Source organism: Thrips palmi, unplaced genomic scaffold (assembly GCF_012932325.1).
Source record: "Thrips palmi isolate BJ-2018 unplaced genomic scaffold, TpBJ-2018v1 HiC_scaffold_18, whole genome shotgun sequence".
NCBI classification, from domain to species: Eukaryota; Metazoa; Arthropoda; class Insecta; order Thysanoptera; family Thripidae; genus Thrips; species Thrips palmi.
Genome location: NW_023144627.1, coordinates 4,465,815 through 4,482,750, shown reverse-complemented (window position 1 = coordinate 4,482,750; position 16,936 = coordinate 4,465,815). Strand labels below are relative to the sequence as shown.

The 16,936-nt window shown below is 48.8% G+C and overlaps 2 protein-coding genes across 2 annotated transcripts; both read right to left on the bottom strand.

Annotated features, from left to right (window-relative positions):
• Positions 1-308: 308 nt before the first annotated feature.
• LOC117645216 (nose resistant to fluoxetine protein 6-like) lies at positions 309-10,950 on the bottom strand. Its single transcript, XM_034385252.1, has 11 exons — positions 10,829-10,950; positions 10,091-10,188; positions 9,495-9,685; positions 6,515-6,684; positions 5,943-6,105; positions 4,623-4,828; positions 3,514-3,661; positions 1,961-2,159; positions 1,427-1,569; positions 782-890; positions 309-500 (listed from the first exon to the last, which is right to left on the bottom strand). The coding sequence occupies exons 3-11, from the start codon at positions 9,573-9,575 to the stop codon at positions 388-390; spliced, it is 1,332 nt and encodes a 443-aa protein (XP_034241143.1). The 5' UTR covers positions 9,576-9,685; positions 10,091-10,188; positions 10,829-10,950; the 3' UTR covers positions 309-387.
• LOC117644633 (serine-rich adhesin for platelets-like) lies at positions 10,321-14,496 on the bottom strand. Its single transcript, XM_034384244.1, has 5 exons — positions 13,696-14,496; positions 13,367-13,510; positions 13,043-13,275; positions 11,060-11,109; positions 10,321-10,357 (listed from the first exon to the last, which is right to left on the bottom strand). The coding sequence occupies exons 1-5, from the start codon at positions 14,063-14,065 to the stop codon at positions 10,321-10,323; spliced, it is 834 nt and encodes a 277-aa protein (XP_034240135.1). The 5' UTR covers positions 14,066-14,496.
• Positions 14,497-16,936: the final 2,440 nt, after the last annotated feature.

Below are 16,936 nucleotides of genomic sequence, written 5' to 3'. Positions count from 1 at the left end.
TCTGGCGCCTTTGCCACGGGGAAATTACTTTGAATTTCGGTGTACAAATCCAATGAACTTAAGTTGAATTTTGATGAATTACGGGCAAAAACTTCTACATTTTTGGAAGAACTTCGACAAATTTGAATAAATTTCAGTAAATTTCGTTTTTTTAAATGAATTTTAGTGAAAAAATTTCGCTAGAGTCATATTCTTGCATTTGCCACCGGAATAAGGAATGTGTTCAAATTTTGTTCAATGAATGGGAGAAGTTGGTCCCCTCTCGGCTTCAACCGCGCCATATAGGCAGTACGCAGAAATACGTAGCGTTTAGAAAGTAAGCGTATTTATTTTGTCATGGCACATTTTGTAGGAATTTGGTTTGAAAGCTAGCATTCTTCAAGGCGATCACATAGACGTCGTGACGGCGTTGGCGGGCACGTTGCGGGCCTGCTGCACCGGCTGGTCTGGCAAGCTCCTCTCCGCGGTCTGGCCGGCGGAACCCGACTTTCGGCGGAACCCTGCGGAACGAGCGGCCTTCCAGTAACACATGCTCGACGTCACACAGTGGGCCAGAAGACGGGCGGAGGCGGCTAAAATCCCGGACGCGTTTTGAGCTCCAGAATCGCTAAATGGGACTCGAACCGAACGTGTGACCCCACCCATGGACTGTTCTCCGAACGAGGTATCCATTGGTGGGGTCACACGTTCCGTTCGAGTCCCATTCAGCGACTCTGGAGATTAAAACGCGTCCGGGATTTTGGCCGCCTCTACCGGTCTTCTGGCCCACTGTGTTACTTACAGTGGGTGAAAGCGATCGTCTGCAAGTTCATCATGGGAGCCTCGACGCAGAAGTATAGCACCAAGCCGACCGCGTAGGCGACGACGATGTCAGACAAAGTTTGGCTTACCTGCACGGCAAGGAATTTTGTGTAAAATGGGGGACTGATTCCAACACAATGAGGTAAAATGGCAGGACTGCTCCTCATCCGTGTTGCCACATGAGTAGGCAAAAGTCCACACGTTGCACCAGTGTGTCGAAATGGTTGCCGACCTCAGACTACCGACTAGGCAAATTCTCGACACCGAAGATTACGGCCTAGTAGACAGGCTGAGGTTGGTAACCCTTTCGACACTGGTGCATCGTGGTAATTTTCGCCTTTTTATGTGGCAGGGGACATCTGTACACTCTAAATGTCTTACAATGAAATTTGACCTATATTATTCGTATGTGTGAATTCAGCGCAAGCATAGTACGAAGTAATATTCCTCTGTAATACGAATCTTTTCAGCTTTTTCATTGTAAGTTACAAAGGAAAACCTTCGTAATTCGAAGAAAAACCACCTTCGTATTATGCTTGCGCCATTTCCTTCGTATTATGGGAAATTTCTTCGTAAGACATTTAGCGTGTAGAGGCCCAACACCGCTGATGATGACGATGCTCACTATGGTGTAGTCGCTCAAGTATATCGGGTGGCGTACGGAGCTCGTCGCCACGATGGTGAAGGTCAAGTGCATGAGGTAAACCGAGTAGGTGAGGCGGCCCATGACCACCAGGGGCCTCCACGTCAGGAGGCTGTTGAACAGGCCTAGAAACCGTGTTGCCACGTTAGGCAAACGTTCTCGACGAAGGTTTACCATCGTCATCGTCAATATAGTCGCTAAACCTCAGCCAGCCTTCAGGCAGCTCCTCGGGAGCCAAGACCACAGGTATTGCCTAGTAGGCAGGCTGAGGTCGGTAACCTGCACAGTGGGTCAGAAGACCGGTGGAGGCGGCCACAACCTAGTCGCTAAAGAGGACTCCAACCGGACGTGTCACCCCACCAATGGATTGCTTTCCGAACGAGGAATCCATTGGTGGGGTCACACGTTCTGTTCGAGTCCCATTAAGTGACTGTAGAGCTCGAAACGCGTCTAGAATTTTGGCCGCCCTCACCGGTCTTCTGGCCCACTGTGCGAGGGTTGGTAACACTGGCTCACCTCCATGGCCCATGCCGCACGTGAAGATGATCCACGCCGAAGGCAGCGAGAACCCCAGCAGCCGTGCAGGGCCGTACAGAGCGTCCAGCAGCGGCCGCGCCTCGAACGAGGGCAGGTTGAAGACCACCCCGATGAAGATGATGGCGAACGAGAGCGCGAGGCTGAAGGGGATCCCGAGCCACAACAAGGTCACCACCGTCTGCAATTGGAAGCCAGAGTTTAGCCGTATACCGTAAATGCGGATAATATAGACCACTAGTGGGTAATGTGGACCACCCCATAAATTCGTCGATATGATTGGTGATGTCTCACAGCGGAGTCCTCCAAAACAGTTTCTGCCACCTGCGCCTTGGCTCGAACCGATCATAGGGAAAAATTTAAGCGGAGGTTCTGGTGAAAATCTTGCTATTTTCCAAATGGATCCCACTGTCATAATTTGTTCGGAACATAAAATCTTTCATCGAGGAGACTAAAATTTGACTTTTGAAGGCACATCCCAGGCTCTTAACCCAGTCGAGGAGTCTTTTTGAGCCTATTTTGGCTGTATCTTTAAAAATCTTCTTGCGCATACTATTTTGTCCTAAAAGGTTGACCTTGACATTTTTCACTTCTTTGATTCATTTTCAAAAGATTCCGGCATGCATGGCTCAAAAAATTACCACTATATTATTGTTTGTACGCTTTTCAAGCTGAAAAGACCCCTAAATTTGTCTATTTTGTACATTTTTGATCATGCTTGATGCTTGATTAAAAAGCTTGCAAATAAAAATGTAAGTAACTTTTTGAGTTGTGCATGCCGGCATCTTTTAAAAATGAATCGAAGAAGTGAAAAATGTCAAGGCCAACCTTTTACAACAAAATAGTATGCGCAAGAAGATTTTTAAAGTTATAGCCCAAATAGGAGAAAAAGGCTCTGCGACTGGGTTCAGGGCATAGAATGTGCCTCCCCAATGAATAATTTTAATAATTACTTCGAAAGACATCAAATTTTTAACTGATTTTTACAGTGGGACCTATTTAGGAGAAGATAGCATTTCCACCAGAACCTCCCCGGTACCCAGCGTTGCCACGTAAGTGTGCGAAAATTTCCACGAAGCACCAGTGTCGAAAGGGTTGCCAAACTCACTCTCTGCCTTCCTTCAGGCAATTTCTAGACAGTGAAGCCAAGATATTGCCTAGTAGGCGCTGAGGTTGGTAACCTTTTCGGCACTGGTGCATCGTGAGAATTTTCGCCTATTTATAAGGCAGAACTGACCCAGATTCCCTCCCCTCCAATGATCAATAAGCCTGAGAATTCCAGGAGGTTTTCCTGGAAATTCCAGTTTTTTTCTGGGGATCCCAGAGAGATAGTTTTACCGTATCACTAGATAGATTGAACACTGTAAAAGAAATCAGTACTTTTGAACGGAATATGTACAATTATAGGACGGAAGTACAGAGAAAAGTACGGAACTCGGTATGGTCAGGCAAATTATTGACCAGGCATGTTCCGTACTTTTTCTGTACTTTTTTTCTGGAAGTGAAAAAAACGCTGTGCCCTGCAAGGAACTCACCTTAGAAGGCTGCCACTTGTCTCGGTTGGCCAGGTAGAACAGGGCACCAGCAAGGAGGCCCACCACGTAGGGTAGGGCGTTGGTGTGCGTGCGCACGTACTGGTAGACGAACGTGGGGTTGGTGGCCACATTCACATGTCGTAGCGCCCTGGAAGCAGCGAAGCAGTCAATTCCAAAATTTCTGGCGTGCCCAGGACAGCCCGTACTTGCCTCTCGTGGCATGGAGGAGACTGGGTTGTACAGCTTGCAAAAGAATCCCTTGGTTGGGGAAGAGTTGGGGAAGAAAAGTACAGGGTATGAAAAAGTACACTCCGCTGTGGCGGAGACATCTCGACACCCATTTGACAAGTTTTCTTCCCTCAGATTCTTATGTTGATTTCGTTGAGGATCTAGAGATCACCTCCACAAGGGTGTACTTTTCATACCCAGCACTGCTGCGATGACGGTGGCGCGGGCAGTAGATTGGGTGGGTTAAAACCCTGACTGTACCACAAGGTTGACAGTCAACCCAGTCGTACGCGCGCAGCGGGGTGTGGCTTCTCGGAGCCGCACTCTGCGGACTAAGGGCCCCCTGTGCTGCCCATCAACCTCACTAAGTAACAGTGAGAGGTTCATGCTTGACAGAGCCGTTTGTCGAACGTCCATCCTTTAACCTTAAAACTTTTCTTACCCTTACAGCAGAGTCAATTTGGACAACTTTAAAGACTCACTCAAACCCCTTGAAAATTTAGGGTACCCCTTTCATCTAGGCTACCCCTTGAAAATTTTGGGTAACCCTTTAATCTAGGCTACCCCTTGAAAATGTAGGGAACCCCTTTAATCTAGGCTACCCCTTGAAAATTTAGGGTAACCCTTTAATCTAGGCTACCCCATGAAAATTTAGGGTACTCCATAATCTAGGCTACCCCTAGAAAATTTGGGCTACCTCTAGAAAAATTTAGGCTACTCCTTGAAAATTTAGGCTACCCCTTGAAGACGTAGGCTACCCCATGAAACTTCAGGCTTCAGTACCCCTTGCAAATTTAAGCTAACTCTTGAAAACTTAGACTTTCCCTTGGACTCCAAGGCAGCACTTCATGTGGTGACCGTTGACAAGGGTCGACACTCACTCCGGGTACATGATCCAGGTGGGCAACAACCCTAGGTGCACGGTGGTGGCGTAGAGCACGACGGCGCTGGCGGCCAGCAGCAGCCCCAGCAGCAGGCAGCCCGGCCACAGCGCGCGCTGCGTCCACCGGCTCACCAGCCACATGAGCGGCGGCGTCAACAGGAACATCTGCACGACTGAGGCGAGGAACCAGGTCTGCACCATGCACTGCAGCAGAACAAGGAGGGCATGAGCAACTCGCCAATCACCCAAAAGGAGCCGACAGGGCACTTCAAAGGAGCACAGAGAAAACCTTACAAACTATTTTAGGCCCTACAACGAAAAGCAGTTTGTTATAAAAAAGTATTTTCAGCGTACACACACTGTAAAAAATATAAATGGAAATAATTTCGTGCTGTGGGCAATAAAACGCCCTATCTAATGTCCCCGGACTGCAAATTTCATATTGCTTTGGGCACTGAAATTCGCGATTCTATGGAATAGCAATTTTCAGGCTCCTGTGGGCAACGAACGCAACCGCCCTTGCCCAAAAAGGAAATTTCCTATTTGGGCTACGAAAGCTACCACAGTTGCCCACAGTTGAAATTTCAGTGTGTGGGCAATGGAAGACACCAAGTCTCATGAGGCTTACATTGAGCTAGAAAAAAAAAAGTTCCCGCCTCGAGTCGAACCCAAGACTCTGTATGGAAGGCCGGCCTCGCTAACCACTACGCTGCCCCGTCGCCTGTCAGCTGAAGTGTCGTTAGTCCTAGTGACTCCACCAAGTAGGAGGCCGCCTCTTCCTTGAGCTGCTCACCTCACGGAATTTCCTGCTGTGGGCAAGCCAAGCAGCCCTTCCTTGCCCACAATAGAGATTTTCAATTGTGTGGGCAATAAAGTGAGTCCAGGTCGTTACTGTGTCTGAATTTTCCTGTTCCAATGGGGAACGAAATTTCCTTCTGTGGGCAGGCAACGCATGCTTTCCATGCCCAAACATTAAGTTTCATGTTTGGGATGCTAAATTTCCTACTCCAATCTGCCAAACTTCCTACCCCAAATGAACATTAAATTTCCAGTTTGGGCAATGGAATGTTCCTTTCAGTGCCCACTGGGCCAAAAATGACACTTTCCTGCGGGGGCAAGTGAATTTACTTGCCCAATGGTCTAGGAAATCTCCACGAATTTTTTACAGTGTAAGCTAACAAAGAAAATACTTCGTAATTTACGAACTATTTCTTCGCATAACAAAGTATATTAGTTTGTATAATGTATGCTCAAAATACTTCCCACGGTTTTAAGGAAAGTTTGGCCCGGAAGAAGAACACAACACTCTGAAACTCACGAAAGTTCCCTGGTAGTTGTTGATGAAGAGCAAGTGAGACCACCAGTTCTGCTGGCAGTCCTCCGTCAGCTTGCCCACCAATTGGCCCCAGAGCGGCCCCGATCCCATGTACTGCATCCACTGCGTCTGGATGGCCAGGGCTACGGCCAGGGCAGGCACCAGCCTGTAGGCACGGAGTTGCTTTAGGACCCGAAGGCCGGTTTGACCAGAAGCGCAGTGCTGCCAGGCAAAAACTTTAAGTGTCGGAAGGGTTTGCCAACCTCAGCCTTGATTGGGCAACCTTTTAAAGAATTTTTGTCCATTAACGTAGTAACACTGCCCAGAGGCCGGACATCACCTCGACACAGTGGGTCAGACGACCGGCGGCGGCGGCATAAACTCTAGACGTGTTTTGAGCGGGTTGCCCGGTGGTGCGACCCCACCAATGGATTCCTCGTTCGGAGAGCAATCAATTAATGGGGTCACGGTCACACATTCAGTTCGAGTCCCATTTAGCGACTCTGGAGCTCACAATGCGTCTAGAGTTTCGGCCGCCTGCACCAGTCTTCTGGCCCACTGTGCGAGGGGCTCACCTGACGTAGCGGATGGCGTAGTGCGAGAGCAGGAACGTGGCGGTGAAGCGGGGCAGCTTGGCGTTGAGCGTCATCATGGTGCGCGCCTCCAGGAAGCCGCTGATGACGAAGAAGATGGCCACTATGCCGGTGCCGTTCGCCACCACCATTTTCATCGTGCTCGTGTACCCCTGCAACGGAATGAGAGCTGCCAAGTGTTGCCACATATATAGGCTAAAATTTCCACGATGCACCTAGGAAGGTTTGCCAAACTTCGCCAGCCTAGTAGGCAAGGCTCGCTCTCGCGAGAACTTGCCTTGCAGGCACGCTGAAGGTTGGCAATCCTTACTGGTGCACCGGGAGAATTTTAGCCCAATTATGTGGCAACACTGAAGCTGTCTCAGAACTAAACCAAAATCATGGTGCGGTCTAGAGACGTTAATTTTCCGGAAACTTTCAAAGTGTTAAAAAAACGTACATAAAGAAAAAACGGAAAAATTAGGAAAATTCGTGATAGAGTCCTGCAGTGGAAAAGGACATGACACGCACAACTTTTGTATTGTCATAACACATTGACATGACAACATGACATGTTTTTCATTACTTCCACTGGCTACACAACTGGCTACATAACTGGATTCTAATGGAATCAAAAGTAACGCACGAGAAGAAAGCAGGGCTTCTTGCCTACTTTGCAGGACGAATCTTTCCAATGTTTTTTCGAGGCCAGGAAAAAAATCTCATTCAACGAACGTTAATGAAAGCAGATGATACTTGTTCGGTTTTCTTCTACGGGGTAGTATGGGCTCATGGCTCATTCCAAAGATAGTATTGAGAAACTGAGTCCTTTGTGCCGTGGCCTGCACCGCCGAGACGTGCCCGTTTGATTGCTAGCACTCGCTGCCTCTGCGCTGTAGCGGGGGGGGATTGTCAATGCTGCGCGCAGGCCGTCGCGCGCGAGGAGGGGTGCCATTGTCGAATTTCGCGCAGGCTGCGCCTCACCGCCAGCCAGACACACCAGCCCACCCCGGCAGCCAGCCCCTATTATATTGTTAGGATACGCGCTTGGTTTCTGGACTCGAGAGTGAAAGCACGCTGACACCTTCATGTGTATAGTAGTTTTAAGCGTGTTTCAAGTGTGAAGGTATCATCTGCTAAAAATCTCATTCAACGAACGTTAATGAAAGCAGATGATACTCGTTTCGTTTTCTTCTACGGGGTAGTATGGGCTCATTGGTAAAGATAGTATCAGTTCATGCATGTACACAATATGCATCCCCGCTGTAGCGGGGAGGGATTGTCAATGTTGCGCGCAGGCCGTCGCGCGCGAGGAGGGAGTGCCATTGTCAAATTCCGCGCGGGCTGCGCCGCAGGCACAGCCAGCCAGCCAGCCAGACGCACCATCCCGCCCCGGCAGCCAGCCCCCATTATATTGTTAGATTTTTGGACTCTCGAGTAAAAGCTAGCTGACACCTTTATGTGTCTTGTAGTTGTAGTTTTAGGTATGTTTTTAAGTAAAGGTATCATCTGTTAAAAACAGGAAAAAAGCAGTTGATTTAAAGTCCTTCCGGAAACTCTTCGGGCGCGGTCATCTCTAGCGCGGGCGCGGACGCCTCGAGGTAGGCAACCCAACGGACAGCGAGTCGTCTGAACGCCGCGGTTATCAATCAGCTCAGCGGGGCGATTCCGAGCAGAGCCTCGTCGCTCTGTCTCTCTCGCACCCATACGCAACGCCCAATCAGTGCGAGAGAGACACAGTGTTTTCGCATTCTCGGTTTCTCAGGAAGGCAAAATCTCGAACGGATCTTTTTTGTTTGCACGGAAAAAGTACCGCCTGGGATTCCCAGGCGCATCATGGAAAAAAGGGCCTATTTTCCAGGCACCGCCTGGGAATCCCAGGCGGTACTTTTGCCGTGTGCGTTGTTTTCAGAACGAGACCAAACTTGGAATGTTGAATACTAGCCAGCGATGCTGAGCTGGATTTAGCTGGAGATGGAAATGCATTTTCATCAGTAGTAAATTAGGATTTGTTTATTTTGAAAATGGGCCTCTTTTCTTTTTGGGGGGTGATAGTCAGGAAGTATGCATTTGCGCGAAGGATTTTGATTCGACAATGGTTGGTTACTCCTTGAATCGACGGAAAGCTATCTAATAATCTAAAACTAAATTGTCTAACCAATCCTAACCTAACCTAACGGGCTCGTGACAGATCTTACTCTACTCGTGACAGATCTTATTCTCAAACTAAGTGGTCCAACCAATCCTAACCTAACCTAACGGGCTCGTGACAGATCTTACTCTACTCGTGGCAGATCTTTCCCTACTGTCGACAGATCTTTAAACGAAATGGTCCAACTAATCCTAACTTAACCTAACGGGCTCGTGACAGATTTTACTCTACTCGTGACACATCTTTCCCTACTCTCGACAGATCATATTTTTAAACTAAATGGTCCAACCAATCCTAACCTAACCTAACGGGCTCGTGACAGATCTTACTCTACTCGTGACAGATCTTTCCCTACTCTCGACAGATCATATTCTCAAACTAAATGGTCCAACCAATCCTAACCTAACCTAACGGGCTCGTGACAGATCTTACTCTACTCGTGACAGACCTTATTCTCAAACTAAATGGCCTTTGAAGCTTGGCATATGGCGCTACGACTATGGAGCTTGGACTATTGAGCTGGGACTATAGAATATGGACTATGGAGCTTGGACTATGGAGCTTGGACTATAGAGCTTGGACTATAGAGCTTGGACTATAGAGCTTGGACTATCGAATTCGGACTATCGAATTCGGACTATTGACCTCGGACTATGTATACATATATACATATAAGATTAAGATCAATAATAAGATACCTATAGTAAACTAAAGGTATCCGGGGGGGGGGGGACAATTTGGATGTTTAAATTCCCCAACAGGGTGCTTCGCTTCGCTCAGCAATCAAGGTCGCACGGTCACACGTGAGGCTGGAGACAGGTGTGGACTCACATTTTCCAAGTAGTTCGGGTTGAGCGACGGGCCTGCGATGATCGTGTGGAACAGGCGGTGGCCCAGGATGATGCAGAACATGGCCAAGGTGCGCAGGCCCTGGATGGAGTGGATCTGGGAGTTCTGGTGGCGGCTGAGCGTCGCCCAGGTCCGCTGTACGGCGAAGCAGTCCAGGGCCTTCCCCAGCGCGCCTGTTGGAAGCGAGACGGGCAGTTTTGCCTATTGAACAGGTGAAAATTCTCAAAATGCACTTTTCGCACTTGCATACGAGTGTATTCACGAGTTCACCGAGGGGTGAATCAATCAGCGTTCTGATGTACACACGTGTACATGAGTACGGGTGATTTCACCTTACTTTGCTCATAAATTTCACATTTTTTTAACTTTTTAGGCTTTATAGAGGGTTTTAAACGGCACTCAAATCCGAATCGAGCAAAAAATGAGCGAATTTCGACTATTCCCGAACTTGTGAGTACACTGAGTACGGGCGAATGAGTACACTCTGCAAACTCGAAAAGAAATATCCACAGTACAAACTTTTGACTGTAGGTTCAAAAAGGTGCAACACGAGGATGAACCTGCGCTTCTAGTCAAACCTTGCTTCTCAGGAGCGGGGCAGCAGCCGTTGGACTCCCGGACCGCTGTCCGCACCGACGCCAGCACCAAGAGGGCGGGGAATACCAGGATGAACAATCTGCGCCAACAACGCCAACACTAACACGCTACTGCAGGGCTCTCAAAGCCTTACGAACTATTTTAGGGCCTTGCAAAAGGAAAGTGCGAGGGGGGAATCACTCTTTAACCTGCGACCCGACTTTTACGTCTATTAAGCTCTATGACGCCTCAAAATTATTGGGATGTAGCTGAAAACAGACAAAAAAAACGCTACTATTTACGCACACTATTACGCGGGCTATTACGGACAGAGTGACCCGACTATTGCGCGAGTGCTTTCCCCCTCGGGAAAGTGTAACCTGTCATAACACTATTTTGAAACATACATAGGCCTTCAGCCTTCAAACCTCACAAAGTATTTTGAGCAAATGTAAGGCACAAACTGTTAAGTTAGTAACGCGAAGAAATACTTAGTAAATAACGCACTATTTTCTTTCCAAGCTTGCGTATGCCCAAAATACTTAATTATATGAAGCTACTTTACTTCGTATGGCTTAAATAGTTCGTAAGGTTTTCAGGTGGAAGCTTACATATGTTCTAATGTGTGAACTATTTCTTCGTATGAGAAATTAAATGTTTTGTATCATACATGTTGAAAATATTTGGTGTAAGAATTAAAGCGTGAGTTTGTGAATGTGACGAAGACGTCATACACTCACGTGACGAGCAGAAGGGAAGGCCGCTGCCGCAGCGCCGCCTGGAAGCTGTGGCCGTGCTGGGCGTCGAAGTCGGTGCAGTCGCTGTGCTGGAGGCGCAGCCGCAGCTCCACTGCCAGGGCGCGGCCCAGCGGCGCCACCGCCGCGGCCACGGCCTTCCCCAGCGCCGCGCTGGACTGCCTGGCCGCCTGCTCGGCCTGGCCGCCGCTCGGGCCGCACGCCGCCGGCACGCACACCGCCCACTGCTGCAGGTCGCGCCGGAACCGCCGCCGGTTGCCCGAAGTCTGCCACACGTCACCATGCGAGCATTTAAAACCCTTTCCAAAACCCGGCAAGCTCACTGCGAGAAAAAACTACAGGGCATCCTGTTAATTTTTTCACAGCGTCGCTCTGTACCCAAAACCACAGTGATCTCCGTCTTTTGAAAGACGGAGATCGCTGTTGCTTTTTTTGTGTTCATCTCTCTGTTGTCCGAGCGGCCAATGTCACATTGGGACGGCATGGTCAAAGCCTCACAGGTGATCGTAGGGTCCCCGAGGACGTCGACGGGCACCTTACAGGGTCCCCGATGACGATGCGAGCATTTTAGACCTAGGTTCCGACCATTCGTTGAAAAGGTCCCACCAAGATCTACTCGAATCAAGAATAAAAATATTTCTTGGTCAACCCCCTTTTATGGTGACTGAATCAGGAGCCTTAAGGTTCCGTTTAATGGCAGATTAGCTATTTTAACCGGAGTGAAATAGGAAATATCAACATTTGAGACAAACTCGTAGCTAGCTAGCCAAACTGAAAAAAAATAATTAAGTCATGTTGAATAATGGTTTGAGCCCTTCAATTGCAAACCTATGATTTGGGCAATTACATGCTCTTTTCAAAATTCCTAATTAGGAAAAAGTTGAATAGCGAAATCATGATTGTTTTGAGGAGCTGGTTGCATTCATCAATGGTCCCTGTCGATTTACAGTAAAAACAATTTCCCTTTTACCAAAAAGTCTAGCAACTACAATTGTCAAAAGTTCGAGGAGAACTTCATTATTCGGATCTTGAAAAGCGTTCGAATACCGGAAAAACAAGTCTGGAAAAACAGGTGAGGCGTAAACGTACGATTTGCTTCTACAAGAAAAGACCCACAAGAGCCACAAAGCAGCTTCGCCAGTTGTTGCAATCTACCCGTCCTTTGGATTCCATCCAGGTTGACTTGGCTTTTTGTGACCCCGGACGTAGCTTGTATATTTCATTCGTCGGAACGCCCGGGAGACGTCACGAAACGCCAAGGATTGCGGGATCTCCTTCGGTCCCGGTGCGAGAGTCAATATGCCGCCAATTGGCGCGACGCATTCTTCACCGAACACTGTTGTTCAACGAAAAAGACGTACTGTTCGTTGGAATTGGATTTTGGCACGTTCATTTGAGTACGATGTCACATTCATTGACACGTGACATGACCTTTAATTTAGATGTCACGACGTGTGTACATCCGTTTGAAAGAAGATCAATATTCAAATGAATGTATGACGTCGCATTCAGATACGGCAGAAAAATTCAAATTCTCATTCGAATGTTACATCACATTCTTTGAATATCTAGCGTGCACTCGCAGGAGCATATAGAGTACTCCAATAAATCTTGAAACGGAGGAAGAAGAAGAAGAAGAACACACGTAAGCACTAAACACAGCTTCTGCACGCGCACCGGGTCTTGGGGAAACGTCTGCACATGCGCAGAAGCTGTTAGAGCTTCCTTTTGTGCTTCCTCTTCCGTTTCAAGATTCATTGGGGTACCCTCAGACGGTGGCACGCAAGGTCATGACTTTTCCTATCTGAATTTAGGCAGCCCACAGAGCAATCTACCTTAATGTCGGCAACCCACAATGCAAGCTGCCTAGGGAGGCAGTAAACATTTGTAACCCACCTGTAAGCAGGTAAATAGTGCAACCCCACTTCTCCCAACAAATCCTGTGAGCAGTGCTGCCACACAAATAGACAAAATTTCCCACGATGCTCCCAGTCGAAGGAGGTGCCAGCTTCAGCCCGCCTACTAGGCGAAATTGGCTTAGCTGTCGAGAATTTGCCCAGGAAGGCTGACGAGTTTGGCCACCCTTCCGAGATTGGTGCATCGTGGGGATTTTAGACTACTTACGTAGCAACACTTCCTTCCGAGCGACCCTGACCACAAAGAGCAAATTTCCAGAGCACTTTTTCACTAACAGCGTACCTGCAGCAGGTCCCAGAGGGTGGCGTTGTGGCCGTGCGGCGGCTCGAAGGGGCTCACTTCGTCGCCAGGGTGCGTCGGCAGAGGGGGCGCCCCGGACTGCCTGGCCGGGCGGACCTCCACGTCCAGCAGGCAGTACACTGCCTCGGGCACCGACAGGCAGCCGTCGAAGTCGCCCAGCGAGTACATGTTGGCGGCCAGCAGCGCGTCCGGGAGCATCACGGACGACGAGTGCACTGCCAAAGTCATGACACTTTAAAAATAAATATCTGAAATTTACTCAGTATTTGGCCAGTAAGTTGACTGTAAAATATCACATTCACTCACTCTTGAGGGCCCACAGCCGGAGCTGCGTGCTGGCCTCCAGGACGTCGTCGAGGGCTCGCCGGCACGCCTCGGAGGGCGGGTGTCGGCGCACGCCGTCGAGGAGGTTGAACCGCGGGACGGCTCCCTCGGGCAGAACGGCCGCGCCTGGAAATGGATGGGCGGGTAACTATTAAATTTGTTGTACGTAGAATGTGTTCGCAATTACGAAGTGTTTTTTTTTGGAAGCTTGTGAGTGCTCGAAAGACTTGGTTGTAACAAGCTACTTTTGTTTGTTAACCCGAAACTAGTTTAGGAGGTGTTCCGAGTACAGTTCGTTTAAGTGGCCTCACCTCCAGCAGCTCCGTGTCCCCAGGTCGAGTCCGGCCCGGTGAAGACCTCCTCCGTGAAGACCGCTCCCGCTGATGAGAGAACGTCCGTGGTCGACGAGGCCGTGGTCAACGAGGCCGTGGTCAACGAGGCCGTGGTCAACGAGGCCGTGGTCGACGAGGCCGTGGTCGTCGAGGCCGTGGTCGACGAGGCCGTGGTCGACGAGGCCGTAGTCAACGAGGCCGTGGTCAACGAGGCCGTGGTCGTCGAGGCCGTGGTCGACGAGGCCGTGGTCGTCGCGTCCCCGTCGGGCACCACGGCTCCCGGAGGCAGGGCGCCGCAGACGACCAGGGCGAGCACGACGACCACCACGACCTGCCGAGACCACGCCATGGCGGTTTCGAGGCGAGCGAAGTCTGGGGCCTCGGACACTGCGACCACGGACCACGGCCCGCGGCTGAAAGTGTCCACAAACTGACTGTTTCACGTTCCGGCTGCCTGGAAGGCTTGCTTGGACCGCACGCGGTCAAGCTGAGCGACCCGCACCTCCCTATCACACTCACACAGACAAACTCACTCACACAAACAAACACACAAGAGCGGCTGTGGCACAGTGGCGTGGAGGGGATATCCATATTCGCGCCGTGTGGCGGGCCTCCGATTTGACCGATCTGGCGAGACATCGCTGTCACCGTGGAGACGGTACGGTGAACTCTCGAGACCAGAAGCGCTTTCCCGGTATGGTGCCTCCGTAGTTTGCGTAGTATGCAGAAGAACACTGACGTCCGCTGGTTCGAGTCCCATTTAGAGGCATTTTTTTTAAGAAGTCCGATCGTGGAACACGACCGATGCCGATTTCCTCCATTTTTTGGTCAAAGGTAGTCCTTGTGGGTCTAAGAAAGGCCACAAATTTTTTGGGCCGAAATATGCACCGTTCAGATTCTATGGTCAATTTTCGTTTTCTCTGACAACTTTTCACATAATATGGCCAAAATTGAAAAATCACCTTTCTGAGGCCTCTATGCACTCGATTGAGCTCAAAATGTGGTATCTTATGTAAAATCACGCGAGGAACACGAATCCGGTGCCCGTTTGTTGATAGGACAACCCAAACAGATGTTATGACTGTTTTTCAGGTTTTGTAGTGGTTTTTACTTTTCTTGGGGTTTTGGTGTTCGGCATCGATTTTTGCCAATCCGATGAGTGGATTTTATAGATAAAGGACCAATCTATCATACTACGAGATAAAAAGTTTGTGTACGCCGCGTGAAAAGCAGTGGCGCTGCAGAAATTAAAAAACCGTCATTTCTGGGTAGTTTTAGATCAGATAAGCCACCTTTCGCGTGACCGTCTCCGCCCCATATTCAGTCTTAATATTGTCCCAAGTGATGTCGGAGTTGGTGTGAAATTTCACCGCTGTAGCTCAAGTAGTTTGGAAATGGCAGCTTTCTAAAGTTTTGCAATCACGTAAGGCATTTACTTTAAGTAGAATTGCGGTAAATGTGAAGACTTGTCACAGATCGGGTAATAAATGAGATAGATGAGTGCGTCGAAGTTCTCTAAGCGTAATTTTGGACAAGGAATCCGATTTTGCTGGTACGAAGACCCTAGGCGAACTCTGAAGTTGGAAAAAAGGCCATTTTTATGTGGTTTGCACGAAAACGTAGTTTTAGAGTACACCTAGGGCCTTCGTACCGGCAAAATCGGATTCCTTGTCCAAAATTACGCCTAGAGAACTTTGACGCACTCATCTATCTCATTTATTACCCGATCTGTGACAAGTCTTCACATTTACCGCAATTCTACTTAAAGTAAATGCCTTACGTGATTGCAAAACTTTAGAAAGCTGCCATTTCCAAACTACTTGAGCTACAGCGGTGAAATTTCACACCAACTCCGACATCACTTGGGACAATATTAAGACTGAATATGGGGCGGAGACGGTCACGCGAAAGGTGGCTTATCTGATCTAAAACTACCCAGAAATGACGGTTTTTTAATTTCTGCAGCGCCACTGCTTTTCACGCGGCGTACACAAACTTTTTATCTCGTAGTATGATAGATTGGTCCTTTATCTATAAAATCCACTCATCGGATTGGCAAAAATCGATGCCGAACACCAAAACCCCAAGAAAAGTAAAAACCACTACAAAACCTGAAAAACAGTCATAACATCTGTTTGGGTTGTCCTATCAACAAACGGGCACCGGATTCGTGTTCCTCGCGTGATTTTACATAAGATACCACATTTTGAGCTCAATCGAGTGCATAGAGGCCTCAGAAAGGTGATTTTTCAATTTTGGCCATATTATGTGAAAAGTTGTCAGAGAAAACGAAAATTGACCATAGAATCTGAACGGTGCATATTTCGGCCCAAAAAATTTGTGGCCTTTCTTAGACCCACAAGGACTACCTTTGACCAAAAAATGGAGGAAATCGGCATCGGTCGTGTTCCACGATCGGACTTCTTAAAAAAAATGCCTCTCAGCGACTCTGGAGCTCAAAACGCGTCTAGAAGTTTGGCCGCCTCCACCGGTCTTCTGGCCCACTGTGCCAGGAGGGAGCGCCTGCGGCAAGTCGGGTAGGCAGCCAACCACGCAGCGGTGCGTGGCGGGCGTGCCTACCTTGGAGTTCGCAGGCGTTTCCGCGGCAAAGTCGTGCTTCGTGGCCTTTGAGTGCGTGGGCTCTGGTCTGAGACGCCCAGCTTCCACATCTGTTCTAATTCCGAAAATTTATGGCCTATAGACTCACCGATCCCAGTTCGTCCCATACCCTCAAAACCACTCATTGAGGTGGGTTTTGAGCCCCTAGCAAACCATGGTACTTCTCCAAGTGCGAAAACCCTTTTTACAAACCCACCACTGCACCACGGGTCAGTCGGAGGACGCCTCGCACTTTACTTTATAGTTTTTGGCGCATAAGCTGTCACTGCAAAGCCGGTGGTAGGTTTGCTTGCCACAAAATTGGCAAGCCGTTTTGAATGCCAAAATTTGGCAAGCTTGGCCCGGAAGTACCCCCCAGACAAGCTTATAAAGATTTCCGATCAAAGCTTGCAATATTTTGGCATTCAAAACGGCTTGCCAATTTTGTGGCATGCAAACTTACAACCGGCTTTGCAGTGATGCACGAAATTGTGCACTACATAGTAACTTGGAGCCAATGTTGCCCCTTATGTGCACATAATGGAGAGAACTTTACTGATAAGCTAAGTTCTCTAAGTAACTCTGACGGGAGTGCTGCACTCTCAGCACGTTACTGACATTT